The sequence below is a fragment of the Labrus mixtus genome, chromosome 18 (genome assembly GCF_963584025.1).
Source record: "Labrus mixtus chromosome 18, fLabMix1.1, whole genome shotgun sequence".
Taxonomy (NCBI): Eukaryota; Metazoa; Chordata; class Actinopteri; order Labriformes; family Labridae; genus Labrus; species Labrus mixtus.
The window spans coordinates 21,406,359-21,432,458 of NC_083629.1; the positions used below are offsets into that span (position 1 = coordinate 21,406,359).

General features: G+C 41.9%; 2 protein-coding genes across 2 annotated transcripts in view; both read left to right on the forward strand.

Annotated features, from left to right (window-relative positions):
- The window catches only part of LOC132992874 (large ribosomal subunit protein uL13-like), a 176,720-nt gene that overhangs the window by 100,216 nt on the left and 50,404 nt on the right, over positions 1 to 26,100 (forward strand). The window lies entirely within an intron of this gene.
- htr1d (5-hydroxytryptamine (serotonin) receptor 1D, G protein-coupled) lies at positions 1,468 to 24,503 on the forward strand. Its single transcript, XM_061063260.1, has 2 exons — positions 1,468 to 2,168; positions 22,039 to 24,503. Exon 2 carries the CDS (start codon positions 22,826 to 22,828, stop codon positions 23,981 to 23,983), a length of 1,158 nt encoding a protein of 385 aa, XP_060919243.1. The 5' UTR covers positions 1,468 to 2,168; positions 22,039 to 22,825; the 3' UTR covers positions 23,984 to 24,503.

Sequence of the window (26,100 nt, forward strand, 5' to 3'; positions counted from 1 at the left end):
ACCAGATGTTGTGTCCTCTGTTTACTTTGGATCTTTTCTTTATTATATCAGAAATGTAGCTCTAGCGAAAGTTCAGACAGGAAGACTATATTTTGCACACTCGTTTTATTGTTTAGTCTCATACCATGTCAAATCATCCCTCCACTCGTAACTTCTCGTAATCCTCACCTGGTCACATCTATCCAATAGCACTGCTCCACTCCCTCGTTGTTAGCCTATCACATTGCTGCTGTCTCTTTTTAAAAATGGCTCCCACTAGTTCATTCATGCCATTCGTTACGAGCGACCCTCCACCTCCCCATCGCCACCAAGCCTCGCAGTTCCATCACCTCCTTCATCCCATCGGCCTCGGATGACATCATCAGCCATCGTCCGGTCAACCCCCAGTCCTTCGCAGTTTTGCCTCAGATGACATCATTAACCATTCTCCTCATCAACTCCAGTCTTCACGGTTCAATCAACTTCTTCATCGCATCAACCCAGACGACATCATCCGCTAACACCTCCACCACCAGTGTCTGGACTCTTGGGGGGGGGGGGGGTTCAAGCGCCAAAGATTCTCTGTCACATATGTAAAATAAACCTTTCATCTCTCAATCATTTACTTGTCTCTACTGATTGAACAAGATTTAAAATGATATGTAAACAACAACTAACAGTATTCTAATTTAGCTGTTTTTTTTTATGGCTGTGGTTGTTCCTTTAAGAATGGCTCTGGCGTCTGTTTCAGACAGTTAACATTGAAATGTACAGAATCCCAAACTGAGCCTTCTTTGTAGTCGTGCTGCATGGTGACAGTGACATGTGGGTTACACACACACACACACACACACACACACACACACACACACTGTTGTGTTTCCCTGTATATGCAGTATCAGCATGACAGCAGCGTGGCATCCTGTATCATGACAGCATGCGTCAGTGTTAGAGTAATGTGTGTGGACAGGGGTTTTTAGAAATCATGAAATTTTGATAAAACTGATGCGTACGAGTTTACAGCTCAGCACTGCTGATGGCGCAGATTTAAACAGAAAACAAGCAGAAAACGGAGCAGGAGTAAGTTCAGCTCACAAACCTCACTGTAAACACTGATAATTGACTGGAACTGCTTTGAGTCAGGCTGATCACGTTGACATTTGACACTCTTTAAATCTCCTCTGGGACAGTGTTTGAGACTTGTTGGGGAGCTGTCCCCCTCTAAAGTCAGGATGGAAAAAAACAAAAAACGGATCTGGATTATTTAAGGACATAGAGGGAATAAATCAGAAATAAAATAAAAAATTGAGATGAATCAGAAATATTTAAAATGTTCTTTAAAAATGATCCATGACTTCATCTTTATTTGTAAGTGACCTCAGACGAAAATACATTTTGTTAGTTTGCTGTGGAACAATTTTGAACTGACAGCTGCCTCCTCCTGGAAGTTTCTGATCCCGCTGTTGAGAACATCCTACTGTAAACACTAACAGTGCGGAGCGTTAAAGAAATCCACAGAGCATGCTGGAACAACGCGCCTGTAGGCTGTATAGTCGACGTAGTCTTGATTCCCTCACAGTAGTATGTGTGAATCTGCCGCGCAGCCAGTCCCATGAAATCCTCACAGATACGCAGATTTGAAGCAACTTGTTGACGTTTCATCCACTGAAGCGGATCGGATCGCAGGAGCAGCACCAGGAAGCACCCGTGCTTCTCCCCAGTGTGTTTAACTGTTTGGCTGCAGAAGACAAACACACACTGAGCTGCGCCTTCATGGATCAGATGGATGTCCACACTTTTTTTTTTTTTTTTTTTTTACACTTTACGGTTGAACTTTGGGGCAAAACAAATCGGTTTTTGAACAAACTGTTTTAATAGAAGCAGGATGACGTTAATCGTAGTTTGTGGGACTTTTGACATGAGAGGGTTTGAATGCGTTTGGCTGCTGTGTCCATACACAAACACGCACGCGTCACCTGCTAGTGGAGACGTGAAGCAGCTTCAGCAGCTACACCTCCAGAGCTCATCTGCTGGTTCCGTCTGAATCTACCCGGTCTCTTGTTTCATTTGTTTCGTGTTGTTGGACGTGCGTAAAAGAGGGACACTCTGTCTGGATTCTCTGATATCTTCTCTGCTCCGTTTTGTATCGAAGAGGAGGAGAGAGATTCGGCAAATGCAGGTACAATTTGGTAAGTTTGACGATCTTTCCTTTGAAAATAACATGACAAACCAGTCCGCGTTTCTTACCATTACGCACGGATCTGGGCGCGCAGAACAGGTTTATTTGTGTGGAAGTAGAAACGGAGTCAACAGTGAAATATAACCTTTTAACTTGCAGAAATCCAAATTTTTATCACAGGCAAATTTATATGTAACAAATGTGACCGCGTAACAGGGAAAGAAGCAAGTATGAAAATGTCACTTGAGATCACTTTTGATGTCCCGACAGAACTATTTCAGAGGCACAGTCGGAGGGGAACATGAAGAACAGCAGACAACAAACAGGACACTACACATAAGTGTAGATTCACACAAGAACAATATTGGATCCTTGTGGGAGAAGCAAAGGGAGCGTGTTAGGCTCCTGGTTGGTCCTGAGGCTGCGAGATACTTGGTTAAAAAAACACCACAGGGATGAAACCTGCATAAAGCTCCTGTGTGCCAAAACTGACTTATAAGATGGGGTGACAGCTGAAAACACAATTCTTTCTTCAAAAGGAGGATGTAATGTCCAATAAAAATGCTTAAAAACGCAAATAATGTTTGAGGTCTTAAATGCAGCTTTGTGGAACTTTACAGATATTTTCTTTTGACAGAGTAATTTTGAGAAGACATGAAGGCTGCAATTACTTTTTCTAACATTTCTTGTAAAAGCCGGTTGCTTGTGAGTGTGAGTCTTCGGGCAGTTCAAGGATAAATGAAGCTCATTTAATTGAAAACAAGGGTTAAATTCCTATGTAAGGGGTAGGAATGTGCAGTGTCTCTGACATTAACCTGAAAACTAAACGTGTGTTAATTTAACCCTGCACAGCTTTGGTATAAGCAGCTGAATTCATTAAACAAATGTGGGACAGGAGAGCAGCGTTTCATAGTTATATTGATTATAGGTCAACCAGTGAAGCATAGATTCCTTGGGGACATTATTAAACATGCATGTTGTGGTAATATGGTATGCATGTTGTTTTTAATATCACCCTTGTGTTGTAATTATCTGGCTGTGGACAAGAAGATTTTTTTTTGCAGTGAATAAGAAATGTTGGAATAACATGAGGAGATGCAAGTAGAGGTGAGACGCCTCAGCATTGGTCCATTTCAAGAAATAATCTTTTGACCTTTTTTTTCTTTGTGCCCTTAAGGTTTTAAGAAACCCATCTTTTCTGGGATTTTTTTAAAAAAATTTTTATTCAAGTATGTGAGTAACACGTGAAACACTCTTAAATCAAAGAGAATCAGCGTCACTGTGCTCTGATGAAAGGTATTTCTCGGCACACAATGTCCCCTTCAAGAGAGGGGGGTTTTCCTCTCTCGCTCTCACGCTTGCACCTTTCTCTCCCCTCATCCTCTCTCGCTCAGGCAAACCTGCTACACACACACACACACACACACACACACACACACACACGCTCAGATATTCACACACAATCCTGCGCACATGCATGCTAACTACCAGGGTGTGACGGAAGACGGAAGATTGAATCCACAACCCATTTAAATGACAGAAAAACGCATTCACATCCCCTCTGCCTATTTAACAATGTCACTGAATTAAACGAGTTTGAAACAATAAATATTGGATTATGATACGGCTGAATATGTAATTTTCTAACACAATGGTGGAGGAGTATTCTGCACTCATCTGGGGCACCAGAGAGAGCATATCAGAAAAAAAGACTAATTTGTAGCTCATTAGGCACAAGATGAAGTTCTAGTTTAATAATTGATGTAGGAAGAGGCATTTAATGACTGAGGGCTTCACGAGCGCTTCCAGAGAAGAACAGCTCTCTCTAATAATGTCGTTTACATAGAGAATTCAAAATCGCCATTCGTCTCTCTCCATCACTTGCCTGGAGCAATATTGTTCTTTATCCTCCAGAAAATTGAGCTGAAGCTATAATCCTGAACCCGTCCTGACGTCTCTGGGCTGAAAATCTCTGAGATAAGACAGAAAGAAAGTCAAGACATTCAGGGGCGGCTGCGGCTCAGTTTGTAGAGTCGGTTAGTCTCTTAACCAGAGGGTTGGGGGTTCGATCCCCAGCTCCTGCAGCCACACGTCTGATGTCTTGGGCAAGACGCTTAACCCCAAGTTGCTCCCGCTGCTTCGTCAGCGGAGTATGAATGGGAATAGTTACTGAACAGATGATGATGACTGGTGCGTTCATTGGCAATGCGTTAAAAGTGCCGTCTTAGCCAGGTGTACTCTCAGCACCTGATCGACTGACTTGGAAAAAAGCGCAACAAGTTAGCGTGAGAAAAAAGCAGGTGTGGCATGAGAGCGTGACATTTAAGTCACTTGTGTGTGAAGTGAATTGGCAGTCCTGGTTGAACTCTGTCAATGACATATTAATTGAGACTTTATGCAGTTGTGTTGGCTTTATGAAATGTCTGCATATTAATGTAACAGAGATCTTCTCCTACAATAGAAGACAAAGTGACGTGAAGTGTGCATTTAAACCTCGTCATGTAGCTAAATCAGTGTACTTCTTGTGATGAAAGATACAACAGAAAACTCAAAGTACTTGGTCTTTTTTTCGATTCTCTGATTTTTTTTTAAATTTTCAAAATCCAAAACAAAAAAACGCCAACCAAAATTTACATTTTTAGACACTTCAAAACCATTATTAGCTAGCTAGCTAGAGGTGGTAAAAGTCTCCTAGCGGCAGTGGACCAAATATACAGTTGCTGTTTTAAGAAGTCTGTCTTTGTCATCATCTATCTGAAGTGGACTTTACTATTGAGAAATGGATTTTGAGTGGTATATTAACAAGAAAAGAAATGACTTGTTGATCGACTTGCGTTAAAGTAAAGGGTCCCTCTGACGCAGCAGGTCAAAGCATCTTCATTGTAATTCACAGGCAGCCGTACCTCATGAATAGCACACATTGTGATCTTCAGAGTGTGAACGTGTAATACATAGAGTCTCATGTAGTTGCTGGGGTCTGACACCGCATGACTGGACTTTATTAAAACTGAATACCTGGAGGGGACTCACTGTGAGGACTGAGTGGAAACAAGACGCAGATGCATTCAAAAAGTCATCTTTCAGACTCTTCTCCAACCCATCGCATACCAAACACACTCAAACCCTTCGAGTTAAGCTAACACAGTGTTTTGCTTTTCATTGTTTGGACTGTACTGTTTACAGTAGCGCAGCATGTGAGTAGCAGCCTCACAGCTGAGCAGATGGCGAGGCAGCGTCCGTGAAGAACACTGCAGCACTGCTGTAATACACTACAGTAATATCTTTGTTTTGAAGTTTCAGAGCGGGCTTTATCTCAGTGACAGGACTTGTCAATATTGGGATTATCGCCAGGAGCTACTAGCAGTGCAACGATGAAGACGAGAGCCACTCTTTTTATTTGTTCAACTGCTGATATAAGAAAGAGCAAACAGTGGGTCGACAAACTTAACGTCTAAAAGTCAATAAAAGCATCACGCGGTGTGACAGTCTGTGGCGATTCTGGAGTCTGTTGGGGGGCCCGAGGCAGAAATCCACATAGGGGGCCCCTCCTGCATTCATCAACATTATGAGATAGATGATCTGACACCAACGACAGAAATGTGAACATGTTTATATTTTTTCCAAAGTTCAGAATCCTCAAAATCTAGTGCAACAAGAGTGAGTGTTGTCAGATGGGGGGGACCCTTTAGGGAGGTTTCCTATACTGTCGATGCAAACTTTGGGGCGGCTGTGAATCAGTTGGTAGAGTCTGTTGCCTGTCAACCAGAAGGTCGAGGGTTCGATCCCCAGCTCCTGCAGACACATGTCTGAGGTATCGGTGGGAAAGACACTCAACCCCAAGTTGCTCCCGCTGCTTTGTTGGCTACGTGTGAATGTGTAAGAATGGGATTGGTTACTTCTGATGGTCACTTGCATAGCAGCCTCTGTCATCAGGGTACTTGGCAGATTCACAGGTTTAGACCCAGGACAATCGATATGATATGATCCTGATTTGATTTGAATTTATTTATTTAATAGGGACAATGCAATTTAACATAATTTCAATACAAAGCATGAAACTGATGTGCTGCATTAAGAGTTTATAGCTATTGCTAATTTCCAACTCGTGTCCCCAGTTGGGCCTTTGTGTAAACAGCAGATTAAAATGTATAATATTTAGTTACATAAAACCCCCTAACACGATATGAGGATACATTAAAACACATCTACAACAATACAAATGCTATAAACCAGTTTAAAATGAAGTTTGAAGATATTAATTAAAAGTGGGTACAGCTCTGGCTTGCTTTGAGCCAGCATTTCACCTGTTTTGTAAAAGATTTTAAGTCGGACATTAATTTTATTTCAGGTGGTAAGGTGTTCCAGAGTTTGCAGCTTTTGATGGAGAATGCTGATTGACCAAACGTAGATCTACGATGTTGTACGCTACAGTCTCCATTCACAGTGCTCCTCGTTACCCTGTTTCCGTCCTGTTTTCGAACACATCTGGAGAGAGGTTCAGGGGCCAGATTGTTGATACATTTAAAAACAAGTTTGAGGAAACATAAGTGTATAATCTCCTTCCATTAGATCAATCATCAGTGGCATCCAGAACAGGAAACAGTCACTGGTAGAGTTTTGACTAAGAATCGTCATGATCCTTAATGACAGCCAGCGTTTCAGTGTAGCTGGATAAACATGTTATTAAGGTTAGGATAAAGGCAGGCTAACATGAAGCAGGACAATCCCTTAGATGAACAGAAGGCTTAACGAGCAGCTAAGATGAAGGCATGGGATGCAGAGTGTTCAAAAGGAAACGCTATAGAGAGATACTGTAAGTGATGAGACTTTAGTGATAAGACTCAAATGAGACCAAGAGTCACATGAAAACAGTGACTCACTGCAGAAAGATAGAAAGGCAAGGAACAAGTGCCGTAACAGAGAGAGAAAGATAGAATTGTGTACACAACATGTTTGTTTCATGCTCTGCTGATCATCAGACATCGGGTTGGTAAGAAGTCAGCCAAGGGGAGACTTGGAAGCTGCTGTTATCACGGTTGAGATTTCCCTCCCAATGCACAGGAGATTACTCTGCTGAAGTCCCGCTCAGACACAAAAGCCAAAAAAAAAACCATCCAGGATGCCTCGCAGTGAAAGCACCCTAACAGGAAGATGAATGATCAGAGAGAGACATTACACATTTTTATAAAATGTTTTGAGATTTAGTAGAGAAAATATCACAAATCAAATTTAAATCTTGGTTATTTATTCCGAACAGGCTGCTACTAACTGATGTATAAATTCTTCATGAAGGTAATTATCTCAAAGCCGATATACAAAAATGGGATGCAGAAGAAAAATAAATGAGATATTTGGTAGCAGTGAATCACTCCCATGATTCCCCGCCAGCCTCAACTCATCTTTTGTTCTTGTTTTGATTGAGCGCCCCCTTGTGGCTGAATTTACATATTAGTACACAGATTAGTAAAAATTTTGGGGGGAAATTGCACATTTGAATGGAAAACTTGCTCATTTAAAAATGTTGCTATACATTATACAGAGATAATATTGCACTTTGCCAGTAAACGTGAATACACGCATCTCAACATGTGCACTGACTCGACCCAATCCAGTCTTTATTTTCTAGTTTTCTTAAAATCCTTCATCAATTCCCCCCCATCAATGTTTATCCTGCTGAGTTTCTCTTCACTCTGGAATTAAAGCTTTACTGAAAACTGACACTGTATCAGTGGTAATCCCATCGGATTAACAGCCAGGATTATTCCCGGGGGATTGGACTCAGAGGAAGACTGACTTGTTATTTGTGACTGGAAGACTCCTTTCTCTCACTCTATCTCTCTTTCTCATGCTATCATCATTTATACACCAGCTGAGGGGACATAACATTTTATTAAACTGTCTCAGAGAAATGTTAATCACGCTTCGTTTTCATTCTGCATGATTTCACCTCAGAGACAAGTGTGTGTGTGTGTGTGTGTGTTTGCTTCGATCACATTTATGCCGCATTCCTCAGCTTCACCCTTTTCTGCTCTTAGACCCTTTCACCCCACTTACCTATTCCTTCTGCAATATCCTTCTGTATTTTCATTTCTGTATATCTCAATCTCGGGCCTATCAACACTCAGGATACCCATATAATTAGTGCTGATTCCTGCTGATGAAAAACCATAATTATAGCTCATGGTAACACATGACTCAGGCATTAAAAGGACTACAGGGGTTTACATCACAGTATGTACAAGCCTGCATTCCTCACTCTCACAGCTTTGCCACTCAGACCATTAGTGGTCAGTGTTTCCAGTCTGACTGCTCGTTGAAAGGTGCCTGTTTCCATTACTTAAAGCCAGTTGTGGAGGGAGGGAGGGAGGGCGCTGTCTGCATCCACCAAGAGTCTGTCATGTGTTGACTGAAAGAGAGAAAATGTTGGGAGGATAGCGAATAACACCTGATAGAATAGAAGCATCTGTACTGTAACATTCACCTTGATTTGCTCAATATCTGTTACAGGCATGCCGCAGCATTTACTTTAAAATGACCTGATTTGATTTCGGTGCTTATCTCAGCGACACCCGAAGGGAATTTTATTACATCTGGTTTATTTCTTATTCCGTATTCATTGGTAGTGAGGCCATCCCTAATCAATTAGAGGACAATCTCCCCGGGCTCTACGCGTGACAGATGATCTCTGGTATTATCTTTCTCCTGTAATCGATTGAGGTGCATCCTCCTTTGTTTGTTCTAAGCCTTCTTGTGCTGCTGTTTTGATTCAGGGGTAATGTATGTTATCAAATATTTGAATACACAAATATACCCCATTCCCCCCTTTAATCTACAGTCCACTGATAGACGTGAGCTGTAACCTGACTCGCTGTAGCTGAGGCATCAAAGCTGATGTGAATTTGTAATCATTATGGTTGTAGGGGTGAAATAGTTCAAAGAGCTCAAAGTTCAGTTCACACCCCGGTTCTGGGATCATGGTTCAGTAGCAGTTCAGCTCCACAGGAAGAAGCAACAAAAAGTCCTGGTTGCATATTTGTAGATTTCTCTAACTTATTTAGAGCGGAGAGGAGAGAAAGTTACAGTTTGTTCTTTCTTGTGCTTTTTTTAGGACTACCTGTGCTGGTTGGTACAGCCTGTAGTGGATTCAACTTTAAGCGAAGCAGTAGAGGCAGACAAAACAAACTGATGCAAAATTAGAAAGCAACACAGAAATAAATAATAAACATCTCCTGATTTGAAAATATATAATACATCCACGACTCACTACCCCAAATGATCAAATTCCTTAATGTGAGGATTATAGTTTCAATAATTCATTTAAGTTCTCGAGTAAACATTTGAGAAAGTACCAGTTTCGGCTTTAGAACTAAACTTGTATGTTATTTGACACTGGAACGAGGATGGAGGAGTCAATAGAAAGCCCTGGTTTGAAATGTGTAATTGCTTCGGTCTTGTCTCTTTTGTTTAGCACACACATTGACATATAAAAGAGGTTTCAAAGTCTCCAATATCTTTTCTGGGATTAGATTTCAGACGTTCTCTGAACAGATTGTTTTCACTTGTTAAAGTTGCCCATTGAGGTAATTGACAGCCCATTTTCTCTGTTAGAAACTTGACTCTAATTATGTTTTCCGAACGTAAGACTCAAGATGTCAGGTCGTTTTTTTATCTTAAAAATGAGCTTCTGCACAATTCCTGTGAGGTCCTGCGATGCTTGATGCATACGTCCAGAATAATTGACAGCTAAGTCAATATGTCATCTGCATGAGATTTACATCTGTCTGTGGCACTTATCAACGAGACTTTTCTTTCAATTGTAAAAGTATAAAAGTTTGGAAAAGATGCAAAAAAACCCCACATTTGACTTAATTTATAGTAACACCTCCGCCATACTGAAGCCTCCGCTCTCCTCCAGTGGCACACCTCCAACACCCCTCGAGTTTGCACGAATAGAATGCACCTTAATTAAGCACCATTACCATTACATGTAAAGTGGCTAATGTCAGCGCTCATTAGCTAGGCCGTAGCTTCCACATTGCATGTAAATTAAACAGCTGAAAACGATTATGTGACATCCAAATAAGCAGTGAGTATGTTCTTTTTTTCTCTAGTCCTCGACAAAAACAGCTTTATACACAAGGCCGTCCCGTCCATGTAAACATGATGTAAACACAGCCCACAGAACAACACAGCCAGTGGGACTCGTGCTTCTCACTCATTGTCATGAATGAGAGAGACATCAGGATACTGGATTTCTTCTGTATTCATGTCTAAAATGTTGCATGTTCTTCCTTTTATGTAAGATACATTTTTGTGCAGAATGATTGCATTTCACAGAGCATTACTTACTTAAGGCCCAAAATGCACAAGACAATCATCTGAAATTCCAAAAAAAAAAACACAGAAGTGTGTGTTCTTGGCACAGACAATGCAGTGGGTTGAGAAGATTGTTCACAAGCTGCTCGAGATCAAATCGGCCCACATGTTCGTCTCTGCTGGGATCTCTCTTCACACCAGATCATCTGGTTCTGCTAAAACTGTACAGAATCATCTCGCACTGCTGCAGTTCATCAGCCTCACAACATGTACGGTGCTGCGGTGCTCACTCCATGCTCTAATGTCAGCATGCATGCTCACCCTCGGCCAGACTAGTGCTAATGTTTTATTTCACTGCTATGTTGATGACACTCTACTATTTCTCTGGTAAAACTCAGCCTCTGTCATCATTTTAGTCTAACTAGTATACAAGTCCAAAATGTGCACATTTCCCTGGAACCTTGTTATTCATAGTGTCCTATTATATGTCCTATTTGATGCACCTAAGAAATACAGGAAAACTGTAAAACACCACACATTTCATTGACTTGTTTCATAAACTTGAATGGTGGTTTACAGGTTGTACGTTGTGTTTTGTGTTGCACATCTGTCTTCTTGATCTTGCACTGCCAGCTAAACCTTGCCATCTCTCCCTGGCGCGTTTACAGAGAAACACAAGCTTGTTTGAATAAGAAAACGTATTGAGTTTGGTGCATTTTGGCATGTCAGCTTCTATAGCTTAATTTTTAAAAATCTGTTTTTTTCACCGCCACCTTTGCTCTTTTGATCGCATCGCCTCTTCACTTTCTTTGGCGGGGGGAGGGGGGGGGGGGATCAACCGATGTCAAGGCAAAACGTTATAGCATAACAAATGCTAAGCTTGTGTTTCAAGTCGGACACGAACCTCCTCGACCAATCCTAATGTTTGGCTATCGAAGAACTTTGCTGTCTATTTGATGTGTTAGCTTGACCATTTTATGTTAATGCAAACGAGGCTGTGGTTGCAGTGGGGCAGAACTTTTATTTCACATCTTCAGAGTTAATATTTTATGATCTCTCTTTAGTTTGCATTATCAGCAATAATAAGCACTGAGAGACTGTTAGGAAACTGAATGCAATTTTGAAAAGCTGCTGAATGCAAACCTTTCAAGTGATTTCAACATAATGACCACATAATTATTAACGATGGATAATAATAGACATGATGTGGGTTGATTTAGCAGTTTATATATCTATAATGGGTTTACTTTTTCAACATACAAATGAGTAGAAAACAGACTTAGACATTCGGTTGTTTTGATCTCACCGTACAGTTATTTATGCTCTTTGTGCTAAGTGGTTTGTATTAGAGCTTTCCCTTTTTGTATTTCTATGATGTTTATCACTTCAGTCAGCACAGACTCCAGGTTCATATAATAACCATTACAAGTCTACTGTACAACATTGACTTGACATAGTGCAGGCTCTCGGGACACAGTAGACGGCCCAGAGCTACTCTACAGTCTGTCTCCACTTTACAGCACTGCTCAGCACTGCCTGCCTTCACCTGTCTGTACTCTGTAACTTTTAAAGACTGTGCTTTGTCAGCAGGAGAGCAGGGGTTGTGTATTATTGCCTCCTTCTCAGTGAACATTTTAAATGATGGCTTAAGTATTGTATTTTTTATGATGACGTGAGGCACATGAAGTAAGTCTTTATTTGGGTGTATGACTAGCAAATCGTGGTGATTTCTATAATTTTGGATGGATAATTATCTCAATAATGAAGAAAGGTTGAAAGGGAGCTCTGGCACTTTGAGTTGAATGAAATGTAAGACTGAAAATGGGAAGTTAATGTGACTGTACAATAACTCTGAATAGGTAGTCAGCTTAAATAACACAACCATTGTTTCACATGAGAACTGATAATTTCATGTGAGATATAAAGTAAGTTATAGATAAAATGTTTTTATTGTGCTCTCCCAAAGGACAGCAGTGTACATAAACTGTGTAGAGTGCACACACCATTAAATCATTCAGAACATTCATAGAGCATGGATCTGAGCAGGTAGCAACATAGGTTATAAAGATAATAATAGAGAGCAATCATATGAAATAACATGTCTTCCTGAAGCAGTCATCCTGTGTGTTTACTGCCTGTAACTGGAATAAAAGATGTGTGATACAGTATATGATAGCTGGCCCTCTGGGCCCTGAATCAAAGGCCAGATGTTAGCAGCTCTAACTTGGTGACTGTAGTGTGTGTGAGGTTTCTTCACTGTTATCTTTGACCTTTGTGAATACAAATAAATTTGACATGTTGTTTCTGCTGTATCTTCCCACCAGAGTTTCTGTAGTGAGCCGTGTTGTTTATGATATTCACCAGGCTTTAGGGTGCTATTTCAAATGTGTGTCGGTTAACACAAAAGCTCCTGAGCGTCCTGATAAAATAATCACTGATAGGTTCTTTTTAAAATGCTTTCTGAGTTCTCATGTTAAAGGAGGATTCGATTACTGATTTTTCCCTGGTACTTAAATTGTAACTCTTTTTCACGCTGGTGAATATACGGAAATTGTTACTGGTTTCACAGTTTTGACCCTGATATACGTTCTTTTGTTTTTGCAACATTTATATACTTTGGTTCCCTCAAGTGCACAGTGATATGACTGAAGTAAGCCTCCTCCTGTATAGCTTTCAGGACAATATTAACAAAGGGCAATATCATCAGAATACAGCAACACAGCTAAAGTCATTTAATCTTTTTACACAGAAAACAGCAGTGGGCTAAGCACACAGCCTTGTGGTGCTCCATTGCATAGAAAATCTTAGACCTTATAATCAAAACTCTTTAAGCTGAGCTTGGGTATGAGACACGATAGTTTAATGGAGGTACAAGAGTATAAATTGTGAGTTAAGTCTTTGTAGCTCTTGTCTGTGAAGACATATTTAGAGAAAGAAGGTATCCAGGTGTCAATGTGTTTGGGTTGTAAATATTGCAAATTCTTTTCGTTTGTGCTGGATGGAAAAAATATTGGATCTGATAATTTATGTGAAAGATGGCAGAATTTGTTTTTAATTCAGCTAGAAAAATGCAACGAATGGACAATGTCAGGTGCTCTTAAATGTAGTGGAAAGACTTGTTGAGTCTGTTAACTGCTGTGATCCTGCACAGGATAAGAGTTCCTAAAATGTATGTTTTACTTTGTTTATTCACAGCTCACCCCAGATTTAAAGCAAATCCATATTTGTCCTTTCTTTTCCTCTTCTCTCCTCCTCTCACACACACATATATATTTTCACACTGTGACAGATTATATCTGCATCAGCTCTTCCCAGGCCCACTCGCTAAGAAGAGCCTCTCAGGTGTCCTAGATCTGCACTGGACCAGTTTCACTTTCTATGGGTCATGTACATATAGTGAGGAGTATATAACTGTGAAGAGGATAGAAGCATTGGTGGGAAGGTTGTGTCTGCAGTAGGAGGCTATGAAAGTGTATTTATAGGAAGTCATGAGTACTGCAAAAAATATGTTATGAACCACATTCAGTCTGCAATGTACCCTTAATTCATTGCAGAACATTAAGCAGCTGAAAAAAATGATACATTGTCCCCTTAATAACAATCTCTTCATATTCTATCTGCTTACAGATACAGAGGAGCTAATATTATCCTTCCAGTCGCCTTGAGTGTGAGTCCCGCGTTAGTACCCAGAGGTTTGAGCAGACCACTGTCACTGCATCGCTTGTAACTCTCTTACAGCCTCTCTGCACTTCATTTGCTCACACAGGAGTCAGTCGCCATAAATCAATGAATCTGTAAAGCCCCTTTAGTGTCCCCCAGCGTTCCTGCGAGGATTCATTTGTATTTTCTGTATGTCCTTGCTTACATTTGTTTGTGTAAGTGTGTGCATGTGTGTGTGTGTTTGTGTGTGTGTGTGTGTGTGTGTGTGTGTGGGGGTGGATAGTTGGAGGGTGGTGGAGTTGGTTCATGTATGTGTGTAGAACATGGGCAGGATTGTGCACACATGCAGCCCACGCAGCTTGAGAATAACACCCACTCTCCATGCTCCAAGGCACCCACAAACAAAGACCAGATAAATCCCCTCGAGATATCATTTGTTAGCTATTTCCTGAATTGCAGCAAAACATGCCGGCATGTTGCAATTCACACACTGGCCATTCAAAAAAATAAAATGTATTTCCATTATTTTGCACTGCAATCAGTTTTACTGTATATGCATCGACTATCTCCCCACCATCTGCATTTAATGTATTTACCACATCAATTTTCCTGCACCCAAAGTCATGTTGACTATTTCAATGACTGAATGAAACCTTTATTGCCCCTAGGGGAATTTGACTTGCATTTAAACATACGTGTAGAATTTTATGACAATGTTTACATTAAAATATCTAAATTCATAAAAAATTAGCTAAACCTATGTTATATATATATTTTGTTGAGTACTTGCATTATCTCAAATATTTCCAAACGTTATCAAAACCAGAGAAATCCTTCACTTTATGGTTTTAACTGGACGTGTCTTGTCACGGCTGGAATTGCAACTGAAAGCTGCCGTACTGTTGTTGTACGTGCTGCTCTGATAAAAACGTCATGTAAATTATACTTTTATTTATGGACCGACAGTCACACACTAGCTTGATGCTTGCTCACTGCACAACCCTAACACCCCTAACCCTAACCCTTCCTATTGCTAATGGCATACTAACTGTTGAGTTAGTAGGCAGTATGTATATTTTGAGTATGTAGAAGGCAGTATGTGATTGACCTCACCATGCGTCTCGTTAACCCCTGATTGTCTGCATATTATATCCATGGTGTCCTCCCTCCTGTTGCCAGTTCGTTGTGTCTTCCCTTGTATTACCTCGTCCTTGTGTTCTTTCTCAGTGAGTTCTTGTGTATGACTCTTGCCTGCTTTTTTGACCCTGCCTCTTACCTGCTCCTCTGGATTTGTTTGCTTGTGTTGTTGTACTGCCTGTGTAGCAAACCGGACAGTAAATAAACCTGCCTTTATGTGCTCTGCTCTGTGGAAGTCTTGCATTTGAATCATTTTCATGTCCTTGTGTCAATAGTTTCATTTTCCCTGCCCGGCTATTTATAATTTTAGTATCGGTATGGGGGCATCGCTTACTTCATTGTAAAAATGTTTTTCTGTTGCTGAATCAAAAAACAGTAAACTGGACTGCATACTGAATCGAATGCCGGGCAAAATGAGCCAAATACTTTGGCAGTGCATGCTTGGCTGTTGAACAGTAAAATAATTCAGCTCATCCACTTGAATCAATTGGACAATAAATATATATTTTGAAGCCAAGGGCTAAGGTTTGCATAGTTGGCTTTGTGGATTTATCTCTGGATTATATTTGCTGTTAACTTAGCCTTAAAGGCAGGGTTGGTAACTTTCTCCAGATACACTTTTTAAAGATTTGGGTTGAAATTGTCTTTAGGTCCTGACAGAAATTAATAACTCATGTGCTCTGAAAAAAGAATGAAAAAAATCTTTAGCAGTTGTAAGCCTGTAAAAACTTCTACCAATGTCTGCCACGAGGTACCAATCTGATGAACCAATCACGCCCCCTCCCTTCTGGAGCAACGGTGCGGTGCATGTAAGTGAGGGGCGTGGCTTCTGAGGGAGCACTGAGGGAATGCTACTTTCAAAATCATGCTACTTTTCTAAAAATGACCAACCCTGCCTTCAAATTCATATATCGTGTAGATGCTTTCTTGATCGTGTATATTGTTCTTTACCATTTCAAATTACTCAAATTACTGATTTTTTGTTAAGCATCTTTTTAGATTAAAGTAAATTCTCCAAAAAAATACAAACATGTCAGCTTCTTAGCTTTTCAGGCTGTTTAAAGTCCCATCATCTTAAATCACTGAGTCGGTGCAATCTGTAAGTGGTCAGACAGATGAGACCCATTCAGGGAAATAACAGCACTTATGTTGTTATTGTGGGTACACTGTGATAAGCCCCCCGTAAGCACACTCAACACACACAGCTCATGCAGTCACACGTAATTGAGGTCCCTCCAAAAGACTGTGTTTGTGTTATCAAGATGAAAACACCTGAAATTATTCATTTTAAACAACACAAGCACCAGTAGACGACATTACCAGGCAGACATACCTGTTCCAGTCATTACTTTAATTGAATGTTCACATCTCTGCTGCATATCTTTTTATCACTGGCCACAGTGGCAACGGGCATGGTTTTGGAGCCGTTGTTTCGAGCTTCATTAGTGTGTCATCAGCGTATAAATATGTCTCACATACACAGAACAGCAGAGTAAAAGTTTGCAAATAAATTGCAGCCACAAATGCTTGATGATACAGTCAGTAGCTTTTTTTCTTAAAAAAGAAAAAATACTTTTACAAAAGTAATGGCGCTCAATCCTCACTTATATGCCTCCGTACATGTGTGGTGGAGACTGTGTCTGCAGGGATTCTGTCCTCTGCTTGGATGTGTTTTTTTTTTGGTTGATTCTGGAGGTTTCTTGGTCGGGGGCTAGTGCGTGTCCCCCAGCAAATGACAGTATGCAAGAGAGTCTAAGAGTGGATACAGACATGGGACACGATTCAAACAGGCGATATGACGGACACAGAAAATATATTTGAGGTGAAATGCCAAGCATATGAAGCTTGTTCCAAAACAAGTGTGAACCTTGTGTTGGCTTTCACCATGCAGAGTTGGCCTGCTGTCTGTTGGACAGGCCGGTGCGATTAGCTCGTGCTAGTGTGCGGTAGCTTGCGGTGTAGGTACAAGCAGTAATGTACACACTATGTCCTGCAGTGAGTGTGCACTTCTGGGGCCGATCAGCCCAGTTTGAATGTTGTGTTTACAAGCTGCAACAGACATTTCCACTGACTCCACCTTTAAAGTAATGAATGTGGGTGTGATGCTAATGACTGAAGGAGCCTCAAATAAGCATATATGCAAGTCTAAAGGCTCATTTATTCTTTATTTTGGACTGAGAAGATTTACAAATCAATCTGAGATGGTTAAGGATAGGGGATGAAAAATACCAGATGAAATTATGAACTTTTATTTTGTCTGATCTGATGGGGGGAGAAAACAGATTCTTGTTGGGCTTACAATAGACTGCTCCCATGACTCCTCCTTCATCATTCCTCGTTTATCACATAACCAATCCCATGCCTTCCTCTTCATTGATGTTCTACCCCCCACCCACCCTCAAAGTACATCCCTGTGCTCACCTACCGTTTCGAGTAAACAGCAGACATTAGCTGAAAGCGGCGGTAGCGACAGCTCTACCTCCTCCGAGTTAAATCAATTATCCTCTTTTCTCCTGCAGGGCCATGCGCTGGTCTCATGGTCTGCCGGGTTCAGAGGGGTTTAACTGTTTCACCAGACCAACAAACAGGCTGCGTACAAGCTGCAGCATCTGCTTGGATTTGGTCCAGGAGGCCTGAACAGGATGAGTTGAATTTGTAGTGAATAGGTTGAAATGCCACGGGGGGGGGGGGGGGGGCCGACAAAGCAGGGCTGCTAAATGAATATTCTGAGATTCCTCATTGATGATATGGCTTTGTGTCACATCCTTTCTTAAAGTTTTCTGCGATATCAAAGATGATAAATGCTTGTTTCATCATTTCAGACTGAGCCATGCCTCGTTGTATTAGATCTTCAATTTCAGAGCCAGATGTAGATGCTAACAATTTCACACAAATGGTACACCGCCCAAATTAGACGAGGCCTGTTCCTGATTGAAAATCTTTTCCCCTCGTTCGTTCATTCATTATGAGCCTCATTATCTGATTTCGTCGTGATCCAGACCCTGCAGAGATCGGCCTAGTCTTTGACTTGTTCGATGTGTAAACAGATAAGCTCGTCTGCCATCCATCACACACGCCGCTGTATGCATGTGTTTGGGAAATGGTGCACTGTGGAATAGAGCAGCATGTCGGCGTGACACACAGACAAGAAAAGGAACAAGTCGATGCTGACATGCTTTGTGAATACTACAACACAAGGACAGAGCATCATTACCTCTCTGTGTGCTTATCAATCTAGTCTCCAGTGAAGCAGTGAAGTGGGACTGTACGGTATAGCCAGACTGTGGGATGCTTCATCCATCAGTAGTTACAGCTATCTCTAATAGATCTACACGGGATGTTTTCTTCTCAGAATCCACATGTGAAGCAAAAAGACTACGATAAGAGCTTCAAAGGGCTGCTCCACATGTTTTTTTCCTTTAAATTAATTTTGGTTTCCTTGTCTTTAGGAGTACCACACAGTGTGTAAAAAACAGCTGTTCTGGAGTTAGCTGAAGATCTTGTCATGGTGATGTGTTCGGGGGTCATCTGTGTTGTTGCTATGTGTTTCTACTGTCGGCCTGGGCGATAACATCACGATAAAAAATGTCACATCAGTCGATATCGATAATTATCACGACTCGTGCAGTGTCCGTTCAGAATGTGCTTGTTTGTAATGTATTTGGCGAGAACTTGGCTGGTCAGGATTGGCTAGGGGCAACGTGTAGTCCTGTGGTCCAGCCAAGGTGCCGAAATTAGCTTTGAGGAAAGGGATTTCATCCGACTTTTCTTGATGGCGGTTAGCTAACGTGTTCCTAAATAACATTGCCTCGGGCGAGTCTCCTTCCGCGCGTGCCGCGACGTGTGTACCGTTTCCACTCGTCTCCTGTTGCCGGTGAGTTTTGATTCCATCGTGTTGTGCCACAGCAAAACGATTTAAAATGTTTCAGCAACAATTTGAGCTCGTCTAAACTTCACAATCAGCACTTCCCTGAGTCCACAGCAACAAAGTCTGACGTCCATCGGACCAATGGTTGAGTAGAAACTAACAAACACACACACACACAGATTCCGGGATTTATAGATTAATGTCAAATCATTATTTCTTTTAAATTGAAAGTCTGATTTTTGCTTCTCAGTGAAAGTGGAAGAAATCCGATTGTTAATGGTGGTTTAATTATTCTTTATTGTCAGAACATGATGAAGCATAATTAAAGAGAGGAACATTTCACAATCATAAGCTCAGTGCACGGAGCTGGAAAACGCTGATATGACAGTTTGCTGCTGGGGAGTCACACAGTTTACTCGCCCGCTGCTTGCTGAGGTTGGGACGTTTGGTCATGTCTTTCCTTCGCTGTGTTCTAACGGGGGATATTGTTTCATGGAAAAGCTTTGTGGAGTTCTTCTGGTGTAATTGAAGTTTTAAATCTTTCAAACATTTGTTCTATTTTAGTGAGAGAAATTACATTACGGTAATTATCGTTGTTGTTTTATTGTCCCAGCTTACAGTATGTGTAGCCTAACTGAAGCCTGCATTACACAACTTTGAGTCCAGAAAATAGACTTAGTAAAACACAACAGGTTGATAACCCTAAAGAAATGAGTTTTACAGTCGAAAATACTTAAGCGTGAATCAAAACCTGGAGGAAGAAGTGAACTTGTTTGGGCATGCTGATTATTTTTCTTCTTACTCATCAATGCTTCTCAGTAGTTATCCTCTGAAATGTGAAAAACAAACTGGAAACACAGCTGCTCCCACACTGTCTCCGACCATTACACAGTAACGATACTGAGCTATATCTGTCCTGCAGCATTATTAAAATTCATAAAAGCTGCAGTGCAGATCAGCAGGGCTCGGTTGGGCCAGCGTTTGTGCGTCTCAGTGTGTGTGTGTGGATGTTCAGCACGTGTTTGCCTGGGTGGACTCTGGACTCGGTGCCCTTTTCCTTTGCTGTACAAGTATATGTCTCTGATGTAGGGATCAATACCAGGGATCTATATCATCACGGCTATTTTTTCTGCTCTCACTCAGTCGGATGAAACAAGCTTCGAAGTTGCACTTTTTAACCGTCAAATCTGCCGTATGTTGGACGTAGCAGTGTATTGGATAATCATAGCACAATATTTTTGTTCTTTTTTATCCCCGAGGTTGGCAAACAAACACAGTCACGCTGTCCTGAGAGGCTGCAAATGAATGGCTAAAACAGACATGGTTGTTTTTCATCTACTGTTTAATATGACTATTATTGTCACCAACCAAGCACAGTAATCCCTCCTGAGAGCCAGGCTGTCAATCAACACTTAATTTAATCAAGAATTCGAGAGTCGCACGTCGGGAACAGGCGAGGAAAAAAAAAAAAAGTCAGCCCTGACACTCATAATGTTCCGGTGGAAGGAGGCGTTCACTGTGACAAAAAAGCAAACATGTGTAATTACTTTGGCAGACACTGATGTTTGTTTTTTCAGCAGCTTTTTTGTGTCTTCATAATTCCAAAATCACTTCATCGCTTAATGTGTGAAATGCAAAACGGTCCTGAGGAAATAATGAACCTCCGCGTAAATCTTTTCACACAACATCATCTTGTCATCCTAATCCATCTCTTTTAGCTGCAAAAAAAACAAAAACATGCTTGTTAAAAAAAAAATTCTTTTTCATAGGCGTAAAGAAATGCACATATGCATAACAAATAGTAGACTACATTACAGAAAAAAGATTATCACTTCATCTCAATGTTCCCCTCTGACAGGTCTGTGGGTTGTGATATAGTGAAGTGGTTTCACAGCTGATGAGTCGATTAAATATGACACTTAATGTATGTTTTTCCTGTTTCCTCTGAATTTAAAGTGGACAGTGTGCGTTCTGCTGCTGTTAAATAATAAATGAAAGCACATCTCACGCAGAGATTGTTGGGCCGGGCCGGAGGGGAGGGGGAAGACTTCTGCGGTGATCAACAGTCTTCTCCAGTCCTCCTTCCCCACTGGGACCTGAAGCCACATTATCGCATTCGCTTCCTTTGATTGTACAGGAAAAGGGAGTCAGCTCGTCATCCTGTCATGACTTTTTTTTTCTGTCTTCTCTCACCTGGAAGCAACATGGGAAGTTTCTCTTCTCTGCTGCGATCATTGATTTTTTTTTTTTATGCAGATTTTTTTGCGCTTTAGACCGGCTAACTGGTCTAGCCTCATCAAGACCCTCCACCAACTTCATCACGAGAATCCCGACACAACGTTCTTCTATTTTTCAACCAATTAGAGTTATTTAATAAAAAGATTGTACAGTTTGGACCTCAGATTTAACAAAACATGTGACAGAAGTAAGAAAAGGAAAAAAAAAAAAAACAAACGGGGAGAAAAAACACTTCATAGATTGTTTTTTTTCAGGACCCACTGAAAACGGCTCCGCGGTCCACTTTTGGGTCCCGAACCACAACTTGAAAAACCACCGCTTTAGACGTAAAGTTTCAATTAATGACTCATCTTTTGGCCTTTTAGCTGTCAAGGATGGATCGTCTTGTACTCAGTGCGATTTCAAAGCAAACAGGTGATGACTTTGTGAAATGTTAAAAATGATTTTTTACGATGGCTTGAGGCGTGTGGGTGTCGAGTCTGTGTACGGAGTCATTCTGTTACATTAACAGGTCGAGATGGAGATTACGGGTTGCTCATTTATTCTCCTTTATGTGCAGGGTTTGTCGTGTGGGTGTTGTGCTCAGCGTGGGGGATGGGAGCATGTTTAAATTGACTTCAACTAATCTTCCCATTTGTCATTCTCGTTTCTTTTCACTTAGGATGACGATGACGCAGAGGGCGCGCCGTGAGAACGGGGACAGGGATAAGCCGACACGCCAGCATTCAACAGAGGGAACTTTCAGCAAACTTTCATAAAACTGACAAAAGCTGCTTGGACATCCACAAGCTGGATGATTTTCTTCGTCTCTCTTTGATGTGGATGTAGCTTTTTTCAGTTCAGGCTTTCCAATGTTGTAAAAAATCAGACAAGGAAACATCAAGTTTGGCCCCCCCCCCAAAAAATGAAATATTAAAGGTTTTCACATGGGCTTGAAAAGAGATAAGAGAGAGAGAGACAACAAGCCAAACCTTGTGTATCTGTCATCATCTTCTTCCTACACGTGGCTCCCCGCTCGGCTTTATTGAAAAGGAGGAGCCCATTAACGCATCTGAAAGATAGGAAAGGCGCGGTCTGAAGGTGTTGCTGCCTGCTGGCTGCTGGTTGGAGATGAGATAAGAGAACCGGGGAAAGAGAGAGAAAAGACGTGGCCAGTCTGACCGGGGCTGAATACCAATTAGGATTCTTGCAGCAACAAAAGTGAGGCGAATCAATATCGGAGGGAAGCAAAATGGTCCAATTAGCCGGCTTCAATTACAGGAGCATTTTGCCGAGAACTGAAATGATGGAGTAAAATGTTTTTGCTAAAGGTGGATGTGAAATCAAAATTGCAATACAAGGGATGGGAAATAATGAAGGATGATGACAGACACGCTTTAGCCTGAGCTGATCCATGTGCAGTCTAAGCTAACGATGTTCAGGCTGCTCTGAAAAGAAGTTTGAAGGCGATGATGGAGCTGGATAACAGCTCGCTGGATTTCTTCACCAGCAACTTCACAGAGATGCCCGACAACGCGACGGCCCCGCCGTGGAGCGAGGCGACGCTGCTCGGCCTCCAGATCTCCCTCTCCGCAATCCTAGCGCTCGTCACCCTGGCCACCGTGCTTTCGAACGCCTTCGTCATCGCCACCATCTTCCTGACCCGGAAGCTCCACACGCCCGCCAACTTCCTGATCGGCTCGCTCGCCGTCACGGACCTGCTCGTGTCGATCCTCGTCATGCCGATTAGCATCCTGTACACCGTTAGCAAGACCTGGTCGCTGGGGCAGATCGTCTGCGACATCTGGTTGTCGTCCGACATCACTTTCTGCACCGCCTCCATCTTGCACCTGTGCGTCATCGCGCTGGACCGCTACTGGGCGATCACCGACGCCCTGGAGTACTCGAAGCGCCGCACCATGCGCCGGGCGGCGGTCATGGTCGGCGTAGTGTGGGTGATCTCCATATCGATCTCCATGCCTCCTCTCTTCTGGCGGCAGGCCAAAGCCCACGAGGAGGTAACAGAGTGCATGGTGAACACAGATCAGATCTCGTACACCCTCTACTCCACCTTCGGCGCCTTCTACGTGCCGACGGTGCTCCTCATCATCCTGTACGGGCGCATCTACGTGGCGGCCCGCTCCCGCATCTTCAAGACGCCGTCCTCCGGGAAGCGTTTCACAACCGCGCAGCTCATCCAGACCTCCGCTGGCTCGTCTCTCTGTTCTCTTAATTCCGCCTCCAACCAGGAAGCACACCTACACGCTCTGGCAGCGGGAGGAGGTGGAGGAGGAGGAGGAGGGACGCCGCTGTTCATGAATAGTGTGAAAGTGAAGCTGGCAGACAGCGTGCTGGAGAGGAAGAGGCTGTGCGCGGCCCGGGAGAGGAAGGCGACCAAGACGCTGGGCATCATCCTGGGCGCGTTCATCGTCTGTTGGCTGCCGTTCTTTGTGGGCACGCTGGTCCTGGCCATTTGTAAAGAGTGCTGGTTCGACCCGTTGCTCTTTGATATATTCACCTGGCTGGGGTACCTGAACTCCCTCATCAACCCTGTGATCTACACCGCGTTCAACGACGAGTTCAAACAGGCCTTCCAGAAACTCGTCAAGTTCAGGCGATTCTCTTAAAGGCAAAAACTTCTCAGAGGATTAAAAACGCTCGGAAACAGAAGATATTTACGATCATGAAAAAGTGCTGTAAACTTTAACGTCCCATCTTGTAAACACATGCTAGCTGTGATTTATTTTTCGACATCAAACAGCTCTGTGCCATAGCTCTTTAGATTCTTACAGCATATCCTATTGAGACTCCTGCATGCATGTCTAAGAAAGGGGAAAAAATCTTGACACCCCCCCCCTAAATTGTTGAAGTCACCTTAAAAGAGAAAGAAATTAAGATTTAAAGTTTATTTTTTTGTCACTGCTGCTTTGATTCCACGGACTAAAGCAAAAAAAAACATTTATAGAGAACCAGGATTTGGTGTTTAACTGTACATAAGGGAACAAACTCAGAGTGATGAGATTTGATCCAGTGACAATGAAAAGCCATGAAATATATGTCGTCTTAATCTCTGTGTCATTCTGTAAACTGCTGCTCTTTTCTGATGTTTCTGTGGTACAGTAAAGTACTTAGAACAATGAAAACAAAGAGACTCAGTAACACTCTCTCCGTATGCAATTGTATTTTAAAGTGTGTGCGTGTGCGTGTGTGTGTGTAAAGTTGTTACTTCACTGTAATTTATGCAGGTTTGAGGATTTTGAAGATTGTCGAGTGTTTGACATTTACACACGCTGTCCTCGAGTGAGGCTCGTCTCGTCATTTCGGAGGCTGAAATGGAAACAACATCTGCACTCTGAATTTTAACTAACACCTCACTGAGCCTGTCGTGTCATGGCAACAAATCGATCCTTTCCAAAAATTCGTATTAAATGATGTGCTGAAGAAAAGTTTAAGGCAGGGGGGCGAGGGAAGTACGGGGAGTTTATAAGAGTGCAGGTTAGTGAGGGGCAAACGGAGAATGATTCTCTTTTATTTTTTATAAAGCAGATATATTTTTTTTTACAGTTAGGAGATCTATTATTCTGATCCATATTTAAATACATACATATAATGTTACGATGTTGGATGTCCATAAAAAGAAGATACTCAGAGCAAAGCATAGATCAAAGTTTTAGGACACGCCCACCCGGCAACGACACATCCACCCAGAAACTCACTCAAATTTCCCTGCGACTGCCAACAGAGCTGGCCAATCGGAGAAAAGTAGGCATGTAAGGAGGAGGGGCCTTAAAGAGGCAGCAGCTGAAATTAACCTTTTCAGGCAGAGGCTGAAATGAGGGACTTTACTGACACCAGTTTTAAGATAAATAAGGAGGTTTTTGAACTACACATCTCACAACGCTACTCAATAGGTGTCCCAGACCGATGTGATTAATGGTGAAAGTGAGTACAATAGATCTTCTTTAAAGTCAGGACATTAACTAGATGATACATTCATTGGGATATAATCGCAGTCAAAAATATTCACTAGTGTTAACATCACCAAGTCTGCTTGGATAAGCTCAGTGACTCTTATGAAAAGTTGTCCATGACCTTCTCCCTTATTTATTAACTCATTTAAGAGAACAATACTGTCTGAGGGGCATAGACACATGTTGGTTTGGCCCAAGCGGCAACCTCCGCTTGGGCCAAAAAAAATGAAGCCAATGTGGAAGTGAAATATCCTGCAGTTCGCTGAGTGTCCACTTGAGGCTGGCTCCAGGAACACCGTAAATCACAAACACACAACAGGCAAAAAAGCTGTTTTTACAGCAGAAATAATCATGTTTACAAAAAAAACGAAATAGGTCTGATTAGTTATTGTCATCACTGGCACACAATGTACGGCGGTGATTTTATTTTTTAAACGGCTCCGCTTTGATTTTGAAAACGATGTGTGTTATCCATAGCAAGGCGTGTAGCTGACATGATTGACAGGTGGGCGCGATGTAACGGTTCGTCAAGAGGCTTAAAGCCCGCCTCAGCGCCAGCTCTAAGCCTGTCGTTAGGTTGACTGAAAGTTAGGCTGAGACAGCATTTTTTGTTTTTAAATCTTTATTTAACCAGGAAAGAAACTCACTGAGATTAAAAATCTCTTTTTCAAGAGTGTCCTGGCCAAGACAGGATTTCCAGCATGGCGGCTGCTGCCGAGCCCCCTTGCTGTAACAGATTCATCTGTTTCTATTTGAGTCTACTTTTGGGAACA